General features: G+C 36.6%; 1 protein-coding gene across 1 annotated transcript in view; it reads left to right on the top strand.

Moving 5' to 3' along the window:
* Nucleotides 1–10956, top strand: part of cfap74 (cilia and flagella associated protein 74) — a 75983-nt gene that overhangs the window by 1426 nt on the left and 63601 nt on the right. The window contains exons 4-12 of the mRNA XM_015380201.1: nt 1058–1201; nt 3255–3353; nt 3444–3551; nt 3912–4085; nt 4243–4353; nt 6632–6734; nt 7222–7379; nt 7534–7747; nt 8574–8738. Coding sequence (XP_015235687.1) covers nt 1058–1201; nt 3255–3353; nt 3444–3551; nt 3912–4085; nt 4243–4353; nt 6632–6734; nt 7222–7379; nt 7534–7747; nt 8574–8738 — 1276 coding nt within the window. The remainder of the gene's footprint in view (nt 1–1057; nt 1202–3254; nt 3354–3443; nt 3552–3911; nt 4086–4242; nt 4354–6631; nt 6735–7221; nt 7380–7533; nt 7748–8573; nt 8739–10956) is intronic.

Below are 10956 nucleotides of genomic sequence, written 5' to 3'. Positions count from 1 at the left end.
TGATTAATCACGATTAATCCGATTAATTGTTTCAGCCATAACATATGTATATGTAATGAATTCACTCTATATTTATAAAGAAGTGAAGCAGTTACGAGTATTTTTAGGTGCTCACCAGTCTCTAACTTTGTTATCATGTTAAAAAAACAATTGGAAAGAATAGTTTTTAGCAAATCACCCGCTTAACCTTGTGCATTAACAACATATTGAATATGAAGCATGTATTACTATTTACACTCTATTTTTTATGACTAATATTGTTTCCTTGACTAGAAATATAATTTTACACTAATGCCAATTGTTTTTAGCATCAGACCAGGGGGTTTTTTTGGGGTTTTTTTGTCCCTTTTTGTATTTTTTTTTTTTTTGCAAAAGCATGAAGTGAGCTGATTAGTAAAGGTGAAAAAAAAAAATAACCACGCTTACTACGAGATAATTTAACCAAGGAATTGAAACTCTCCATAATCAACGGATGGCGTCCACAACCCAAACTGTTATTGTCTGGGGGGACGGTGATGCCAGAAAAAAAGCCATGCTACTGTAAACATGTATTAATGATTTAAACTGTGACTGTATCCTTTAGTAACCAAGAATAAACATGTACAGAAGCCCTTCATGCTCTGCAATAAAATTATAAATCTGCTTCTTAAAAGGCAAACTAAAACATTTGAAACACCAGGGGCTTAGAGGTAGATATATGGTGGCCTCTGCCAGTTGCCTTCAAATGGTTCATTATAGAACCACTTGAGAACATATGACTGAGGATCAGGCTTCTGAACAAGCTAAACATAGATGCTCCTACATTGTAAAATGTTGAAATTACATCTGGCTCATCAAGGGCACAAACATTCTTGCATCTCTAAATTAATTTAAAGGTATTTTTTTTTTACAAAGAAATTGGGTTTCTTTTCAGTTAAATTTATGTGTTTATACTTCTGCACTTTTTAGACATCTTTGCAGTGTTCTAAATCAGCTTATTTAATTTATTCATGTGAAGCATAACCAGGATTTCCATTCAAAATTTTTTCCCCATATGTCCTTCTTCATCTACCCCAAGAGAGAGCGATAGCGATGGTGACCTTACCCTTGTGGCTGACAATAGCAAGATGGAGAGTTATGCACGGATGTTCAAGCTGAGACGAAACCTGGACCAGCTGGACTCTTTTCAGCGACAGAAGGAGCGTGACGTGCAGACAGCCAGGTCTGGACCTGGCATTCATCAACCTCTAGCGCAAACTTGCCCGTTTAACCCAGATGAAATCTGATGTTCCTGTCAGGGATTTACAAACACCTTCACATGCACATAATTGTCCTTCTCATTGTCACAAGTGGTTTCTGTTATTTTTAGGGTTTCTGTACACCTTGTTCCATTTGTTTGTTTTGTTATCCCTGTTTTCCATAATCTTCGCTCTGCTGCCCTTGTCACACGGGCGCCAATCATTTCTGTACCAAATGATTCAGCAATTTGCAGGAAATCATTCCTGCCTGAGAAAGAACATTTCCAGTAATGACCTCTCCTTCCACTTTTCTTCCCTTTTTATTTGTCTGCACGGCGAGCCATTAAGCACCTGATGAACTGTGATGCAGTCTCCATACTTCAGCACAAAACAGCGTTGGTCAGCGTGGAGCTTTAGTGCTCTCTGAATAAGCATCGCTTTAATGGAACCTAAGCACAGCTGGCCTTAAAACGGTCTGAATCGTTTACGTTACAGCATGCATCAATTTCCTTTAGGAGAAAAGAGTCATTTTCCCTCAATCACAGAATATAACCTTTTTGACTGAAAGAAAAAAAAAAAAAAAACCTTTGTTCTTTTTACACCAACCAGAGTCAATGCTTCATCTTCCAAAATTTGATATCTGGATTTCTTTTTATTTGCAGAATAATTTGGTTTTGATTGTTGCCTTAGAAAATCTCATTATTTTTATACCAAAAAGCATAATATAGTTCAACAGCTTTGAACTTTGCAGGATATTGACTAACAGAAGCATTCAACTTTATCACGTATTACATAACATACCTACTGTTTTAGTTCAAGTCCAAATACAAGGTGCTGGATAATTTTGGAGTGAAAACAAAATGATGCATGGTTTCCAAATTTCGTTTTCACAAGTATAAATTAATTGAAATCTAATTTGACTTTTTTTTTTAAGACTAATTGTCTTTATAACATGTTTTTTTTTGTAGATTCCACCATAGTTCTGCTGTTTTTCAAAGGCTACAAAGCTTTGATGAGTTGACATAAGGTTAGCTAACAAACAGCAACTAGTGGAAATGTTGCAGTTAGGGTTAGGTTATATACAGAGGTTGGTAGTAACTAGTTCAATTTACTCTGTTATTGTTATTTGAGGGTTTTTTTGTTTGTTTTTATGGCACTAGTGGCTTTTTTTTATTTATTTAAGGACAGTAGGCTGACAGGAAAGGGGGAATGAGAGGGGGAGATATATGCGGCAAAGGACCACAGGTCGGACTCGAATCCGGGTCCGCCGCGTTGAGGATTAAGGCCTCCGTTCATTGGTCATGTGCGCTAACCACTGCGACACCGAAGCACACGCCATATTGAAGTCATTTTAAATTTTCGAATTATAATTTACTTAAAATATTTTATTATAGTCCTTAAAATACTAGAATTTACACATAAATTTACATTTTGGTTTGTTTTTAATACATAATTTTTATATCGGATGTTAAGATGAGTTATTAAGAACTTGAGTAGACTTTTAACAAAATAATTTTTTACTTTTACTTTGGTGAAAAATATGAGGAAGTACTGTGACAGTACTTCCTCATATTTTTCTCCAAAGTAAAAATTTGAACTGAATAAGAACTCCGTATTACTGGTGTACAATTTTTGGGTATTCTACCCACCTCTTACTATATATAGGTATCCCATGGTTTGGACACCACACAGATCCCTGTTCAGTCCATTGTTTGAAAATTAAAGAAAATTTTGGCTGTTTAAGAATTTAAACATAAGAAGTCTTGTTTGCCTGAAGAAAACACAGAAAATGTATCTCCTGGAATCTGCAACCATGGTGAAATATTATGGTGGGAGCAGGACAACCAGAAAAATTGTAAACCATCTACCATATTTCTCTTCTAAAAAAAATCACAAATCTTTTTTCTTTTGGTAAAACCGAATTGAGTGTATTTAAGTTTTCCTTTATAAGATTAGATAAGATTTCCTAATGTGAAAAAGTAAAGAAGCGTATGTTCAACAATGAAGCTTTTCTTTTTTCAAACTTTGCTTTTTTAGAGAAAACCTGGAAATTTGCCGTAAGAATATAGAAAGCTGGTTGAAGCAGAGGGACAATTTGGAGTGGGAAATAGAGCAGCAGAAAGCAAAAGACAGCAGGTGAGTACAGAATAAGAAACTATATAATCTAAGCATGCATTGGATAGGCAGGCTGTCTGTTTCCTTTCACTCATTCCTTGTCGTATTTAGCAGCGTGGCTGTGTTCCGACTGCAAGCTCAGCATAAGCAGTTGTGTCAAAAGCTGCAGAATGAGGAAGAGCTTGAAGGCCAGATCCGTGCTGAAGTGAGGCAACAAGAGTGGGTTCAACATGACGATGGTTTGTTTGTTCCTGCTCGGTTTGACAGGCATTAGTGCTGCATGAAAAGGGCAGTCCTCTCATTTGCTCGGATTTGATCACTGCCTCGGTTCTGAGGAAGTAAACAGAAGAAACACTGCAGTCTCAGAAAAAAGAACAACATGTCCAGAAAATGAATACATAACATTGGGTACACTCCTGCCTTAATACTATTATGTTCATGATCACTAATAGATCAAAGAGTCAGATTATATCCCCGAGCATTGCTAAACTGCTTTACTGTGTATGATGCAGATGATAACAATAAGAAATAGATTGCTGCATTTTGTTATGCTTACTCCCAAATTTCTCTGCTCCTCAGACTGAAGCTAAATGAGTTGGAGGTAGAACTTGGCAGGGTCTCCTTCCTCCGCCAGGAGGTGCAGAAGGAAGAGAAGCTCTTCCAGGTCCTTAAAGCACAGAAGGCAGTAACAAGGTTGCAGCAGGAGAAGAAAGTGAGCCAGAAGCAGCAGCACAAGATGAAGCTTCTGAGGGAGTAGGAACAACAACAGCTCAGATCATTCATCACACAGAAGCATATTATGCACACAAAATATTGTCTTATCATTTTTGAATTTATCAAACCATTTTTCAGCTTTACAGAAAACCCATTTAAAAGGCTAAATGAAGGGTTGATATTTTTGTTCTGATAGTAAACATGCAGCAAAGCTGAAGGAGGAGGAGTCCGACTGTCAAAGGAAGATTGAAGAGGCTCGAGCGAGCCAAAAGAAAGTTGCCAAATACTTAAAGCAGACCATTAAGAGGTAATCACCAATAAACCATCGACACAGTCACGCCACAAAGGAGATATTTATTGTGAAGAGTCGACCTGTCCTATTGATTGTTCACTGACACGGTAGAGCTAAATAAAGCAGCCACCAGTGTTAGAGCTGAAAAGGATTCAATCTGATTGCTGTTTCTAGGGCTGAAACAATTGATTGTGATTAATCGATTATTGAAATAATGATCAACATTTGGCAATCAACCGATGACTAGAGAATAGACTCTAAAAAATGCATTTAGCTGACAGAGCGACCCATTTAGAGCAGTAATTATAACAAATTGTAATAAAATGTATAAACATTTTGCATTCAAGATGAAAAAACTTTTTCATCTTTCAATATGCTCTAATCAAGACTCAGCAAGTGGAAACGTTTTAGGTCCACTTGGTTTAATTCTGTAAAAAATCTTCTTTGAGGAAAATTGCCTCAATCGATAATTGAGAAAATAATCCACAGATTTATCAATAGGCAAAATAATTGTAAGTTGCAGCCCTAGTTGTATATAATTTGACCAACAGTAATGTCTTTGCCCTGTGCATGATGCTTATTTGTTTGTACAATGAATGTAGAGTGGGTTATCTCTGTGTTGTGTAGATTGTAAACACTATGAGAAAATGTGACTCTGATGGTAGAGTCATGATTTAACTTTACACGCTCCAATCTTTTACTTCATGAAAGACCTACCGGTATTTGGTCTGGACTGGTTTTGAAGAGTCTCGACAGCATTTGATCATATTTAGTGGAAAATTTACATTTTTCCTTTAAGCAAAGTGGACTCACTGCCATGTTCAAGAAACCAGTCTGAGATGATTCATGCTTTATGACAGTGTTATCCTGCTGGGAGTAGGCATCAGAAGATGGGTACACTGTGGTTATAAAGGGATGGACATAGTCAGCAACAATACTCTGGTATCCTGTGGCATAGACGCAATGCTCAATTGGTACCAAGGGGCCCAAAGTGTGAAACGAAAATATCCTCCACACGATTACACTACAACAAGCTTGACCCACTGATACAAGGCAGGATGGGTCTATGCTTTCATGCTGACGCCAAATTCTTACCCTACCATCCGAATGTTGGAACAGAAATTGAAACTCATGAGCCTGAGGAACATTTTTCAATTCTCCTATTGCCTGTGCAAATTGTTTCCTGTTCTTAGCTAACAGGAGTAGCACCCAGTGTGGTCCTCTGCTGCCGTAGCCCACCCACCTCAAGATTTGCATGAGACATGCATTTCAGACATGCTCTTCTACATACCTTGTTCCAACTAGTGGTTATTTGAGTCACTGTTTCCTTTCTATCAGCTCGTACCAGTCTGGCCATTCCTGCTCTGACCTCTGGCATCAACAACTCACTTGCGCCTACAGACTGACTGATTAGAACTGTGTTTTGACCCGCGATTGGACAGGTGTACCTAATTAAGTGGCCGGTGGGTGTAAAGTCCTCACTGCCATCAGAGTTTGAACAATTAACCCCAAACATAATTTTACTAAAACAGATTCAGCATTTATAATTCTTCTCTCTGGCATTAAACCGTATCAATGCAGATTATTTGGTTCTCACCAGACAGAAGAAAACAAATTAGGTCTTGAAGTGTTACACTATTTGTCTGGTTTTTCTTTTTTCTTTTACGTTACAACTTTGTAACTTGTAACTTAAATCAAGTGAAATAATATTGCTGTATGGACAGATCATTTCCTTTGTTATGAGGACCTTTTTTCCTTAGCTATAATGTTTAAATCTTGCTTTTAGGCAGCCCCTTTTTAACAGTGATTGCATAGAGGAAAGTGTAAAATCTGTGAAAATGATCAAACCCAGACTTAACTATGCTGCATATAGAAGGTGCAATTTATACCACGGATAATTCTGTCGAAGTAAAAAAACTACCTCAAAATCCCATGTAGAAGCTTTGTTGCTACCACATTAATAAGCTTTGCTTTTTAGCTCTTCCCTGCTTTTTCCACATCACTTGTTTAATTAAGAATGCTAAGTAACACATTCAATTAGACCAGGCCAATCATCATGGGGAGAGTGTGTTAAGAAAAATAGAGCATTTATTTAAGGAGTTGAAATCCAAATCTTTTCTGTGCGACAGCCAATAATCTATTACAAGAAATGAAATACAGAAAGAATCGCTTCGTCAAATTACATGTCAGGTTTAAGAATATATAACGCGTGTGGGGTTGGCTACAATGCCAAAAAGCACTCTTGTTTTCTCTCCACCTTACTCTAAGCTGTTTGTGTCCATTTTATTTTTAGGTTGCATCAGCAAGAGGCTGAGAAGGAGCAGCAGAACAGAGAGTTTATGGAAAGGAGGGTGCATGCTGTTGAGTCTCTAAAATCGAACATAGCAGCCAACCAAGTAAGCAGCAGAACAGAACTCAATCTGATCCTTTCTTTAAGGTTGTTGTTTTGTTTTGTATGTTTCAGATTTTTTTTTTCTCCATCTACTCTGCTATGCGCTAAATACTGTAAGCCTATTTTTAGAGGTGGAGGAGAACCACCTGCTAATTGGTTTAAACTGTAATTTCTGAACATGAGCAAAAGAGAGAGTTAAAACATAAAAGTCAATATTAAAAACCTTTCAAACGAACAGACGTATTCCATATTTAGACTCATTAAAAGCAGTGAAAAAGTTGAATTTGTTTTTTTCTTTTTATTCTCTGGTTCCAATCAAAGGTTTCCATTTTCTTTCCTAAATATGGTTTGAATATGAGTTGCAATGCATTCTGTACGTAACCTGATGCTGTGGAAGAGAAGGAAGCCACATATTCCCATTTTATTCATTATTGCAGTTTTTGTCTCAACTTCTCCTGATGTTGTTTCCAATTTGATATTTGTTACTTTAGGAGAAATTACAGGTTCAGCAGAATAGAGCCAAAGAAGAAGCCCGAAAGAAAGAACAACAAGAAAGGCAACTAAAAGCTGCCTTGGAGGCTCAAGGCATCGACAGTATGAAACATATGTATCAGCAGAAACAGCTAGAGGAGGCAAAACGAAAACAACGGTATGTCCTCTTCTCTTCTCTCCTTTCCTTTTGCTACATGTATGTCCTCTACTCCCACTCCATGCAGTATGGTGTGGGTGTTTTTTCTCTGTGTGCTGAGGAATACATGACCCCATTTCAGTGTAATGCAGTGTTTCTGATATATACCTCTAAGGGAATTGGAGGAGAGACAGAAGTCAAAGAGATTGGAGATCCAGGCAAAAGTTCTTCAGGAGGAACAGCTGCTAAAGAGTAGAAAAATTTACCAGGGAGAGCCTCCCAGACCAGCAAACAATGGCAGGCCCTTACCTTTGAGGATGAGAAGACAGATTCTCCGGTCTTATGAGGATCCCGACACTCCATCAGTCTGTGAGGAGACGACAACATCGGTGAGAGGTTCTAACATCTCCAATGGTGTTCCGGCCCCATTTGGTGTTCAAACAATTGTTTCACATTTTCAAATTACTGAAAAAAAAAAAAAAAGTTAACTGATTTTTTTAAATATTATTTCAGTTTAATATGGGAAAAAAGTGAGAATTCGGACTTTTTTCTCAGAATTCTGAATTTAATCTCAGAATTCTCATTCTAATCTCAGAATTCTCACTTAAATCTCAGAATTCTGACAGCTAACAAACATGTTAGCATCAAGCCTTAGCCATGTCTGTTATAGAGACTAGCTCTCTTGTTTTAATCACCTTCTGCTCTTCTATTAATGAAATATCATCACCTGGGACCCTTTAGACACGTAAAAAGTCACCTCATTTTCCACCAATGTGTTACTGGCCCTCCCAAACAACTCACATCTTTGTAAGTGAAGCTGCGTGTTCGTTCCCACATCTCTTCTTTCATGGTGCCCATCTACATTAAGACCCAAAATTCTGAGATTAAAGTCAGAATTATGAGAAATAAGGTCTTTATTCTGACTTTTTTCTATAAGTCAGAATTATACTGAAATAAAATTAAAAAGTTTGTAAAAACTTTTTTTATTTTTTCAATGGACCTAATCCTTTTCTGTAAAACACAGAGCCAGAGCTGCAGTAGCATAGTTTAGATCAAACCATTTTTATGTTTTTAAACATAAAACACTTTCTCCCAATTTCTGTTAGTCCAACACATAACATGTTGCAAAACAAACTGAGAAAAGCTGCAGGGCGTATCAAGCAACCTGGGCATGACATGGTGTTTGCAAATGTGTGTTTCTTTACATTCCTCCAGCTTGTGAGAGAGTCCAGTAACATCAGTAGGTCTTCATCCCAGTGCTCTGTTGGTGAACATCTGGAAGAAACGGAGGAAACTCTTCCAAAAGACACGGCCATCGAGAGCTTCACTGACAGCCTTACAGAGCCTGAATTCTCTGGGCTGTGGGAGCCGGAATGCAAGGTGTGCTAAAACAACAGCTCCTTCCTACTATATTCAGCAGCCACATAAACAGCCTGCAGGAAAGGGAGCAGATACTCCAGTGTTTACTGAGGTGGTGGGATCAGGATGGAAAATGACATGAACCACCACATGCTCACAGTGACGCTTATTTCTGGCAGGCGGAAAGACAAACATTAAGACTGTCTGTCAGCTCAGGTAGCAGAAGCCTGTCTGAAAGTAGGCTGAGAAGAGCCAGAGTATCTGTGATGCTTTTTCACATATTTAATGTCTGATATCTTAACTCCAAAGAATGCTAGACTTTGCTCTATAAATTGTTACATAAAATAGAAAAATCCCTTTAAAGGACTTATTTGATCTATTAAACATACTGGAACTATATAGTTCCGCTCCGTTAATTCAATATATACTTTACTGTAGTCATTTTTATATTCATTTATTTATTTTTTTGTTTTTTTTAAGCTAATTGTTCGTTATGGCCTGTTGGTATTTCAAAAAAGTTAAAACCATCAAAATAATTTCCTTCATCCAGACAGTTAATTTCTTTGTGGCTGGACTCGATACTGCACCAACTTGTTGTTCTCCACATACCAAAATAAGTAGTTTTTCAAGATGATGCAAAGTTTAATTTAACACTATCATTAGTTATTAAATTAAGAAACTTAAGTGTACGGATGTGTATCATCCAGAATTGTAGAAAAATGTTCCTTTAATAGGGTAGTGCAGTAACCTGTATAAGGTTTCAAGCTTCTCTCCTTATCATTTTTTACTGCATTACTTTTATACTTTAGGTAGTTTTAAAAAAAATTGTACTTTTACACTTTTACTTGAATAAAAAGTTGATATCCTAACTTCGACAAAAGTGTTTTTAAATAGGGTTTTTACTTCTACTTGATTATATATATATATATATATATATATATATATATATATATATATATATGTATATATGTATATATGTATATATATATATATATAACAACATAAAATGTATTTTTCTTAAGCAATTGTGTGGGTTGCAAAACCACTTTAGGGGTAATCTGATAGAAACATGCTTTTATAATGAGAGGTGTAATCAAAAGAGAAAAATGTATTTCCAGAAATCATCCGAAGTTTAGAAAGAACAATAATTATAGGAGGGTCTGTAAATGAGCCAATTGCCACAAAGGAAACTTAGCTCACTGTCTCATTCAGCATCCTGCAGCAGCTGAAATAAGGGTCGACAGGCTTCGGTTCCCATTGTGTTTGTGCCTTTGAGGCTTCAGAGCAAACACAGAGTTACAGCTCAGAGATCTGAGCATGAAACGAGTCAAGTGGAAGGGATCTGTCCTGCCAACATACAGTTCAGACCAATGACTATATCAAAAACTAACGTCCAATGCAGCAGCTGAATAAAAGTGGTGCAACAAAGCTAAGCAAATGAAAGTATTTTTAGCTTAGTATTTTTAGAAGAAAACAACAGCTGGAAAAACTAATATGCTTTAAGATCGCAAGCCACAGAGTTTTACATGAAGATAGAAAACAAATGCATTTACAAAACATCTATTTGATTCTACATCTAAATACTAATTGTATATTAGGGGAGTATCAAAGGACCAACTTTGTTATCTTTTAGACGTTTGCAGTGGAGCAATGTTAAAAAGTATATTTACTTGATTAAAGTACTTAAATCCTTTTATTTTAGTATCTTTACTTTACTTGAGTTATTTTTTCAGGGGGTCCTTATAACTTTCACTCCACTACATTTCAAAGTCGAATATTGTACCTTCTACTCCACTAGATTTTGAGGAAGTTGCTCGTTACTTGTTCCTTTTAGCTTAGCTTAGCTTTGTAATCCACTGTTACTGTTTCTTTTTTTAAATGAAATTTCAACATGCAGGGTAGCAGCCCTTAGGACTGAATTTGGACAGCACTGTTTTAGAGATTAGCATGGCATTATATATGTGAGACACTCAGGGCAGATATTATTTGTAATTTATACATTTTATTAAGATATTAGTTGTTGCCATGTGAGCAAGTGTTTCAGTAGGATGAGTTCTCAAATCAGAGTTGTAGATTCAACATTAAACCTCTATTCCATAGTGAAATTGTGAGGAGAATCAAGACACTCCTGTTTTCTTTTTGGCCTGTTTTTAAATAAGAAATAATGATCTAAATAAACTGTCCTTATTTTTTGTGGTATTTTTATACTGAAGTTCTTCACACACTAGAAAAACGATCT

Source organism: Cyprinodon variegatus, unplaced genomic scaffold, assembly GCF_000732505.1.
Source record: "Cyprinodon variegatus isolate N-32 unplaced genomic scaffold, C_variegatus-1.0 Scaffold209, whole genome shotgun sequence".
Classification (NCBI taxonomy): domain Eukaryota; kingdom Metazoa; phylum Chordata; class Actinopteri; order Cyprinodontiformes; family Cyprinodontidae; genus Cyprinodon; species Cyprinodon variegatus.
Note: the sequence above shows the minus strand (reverse complement) of the source record. Positions and strands in the feature narration are given on the sequence as shown.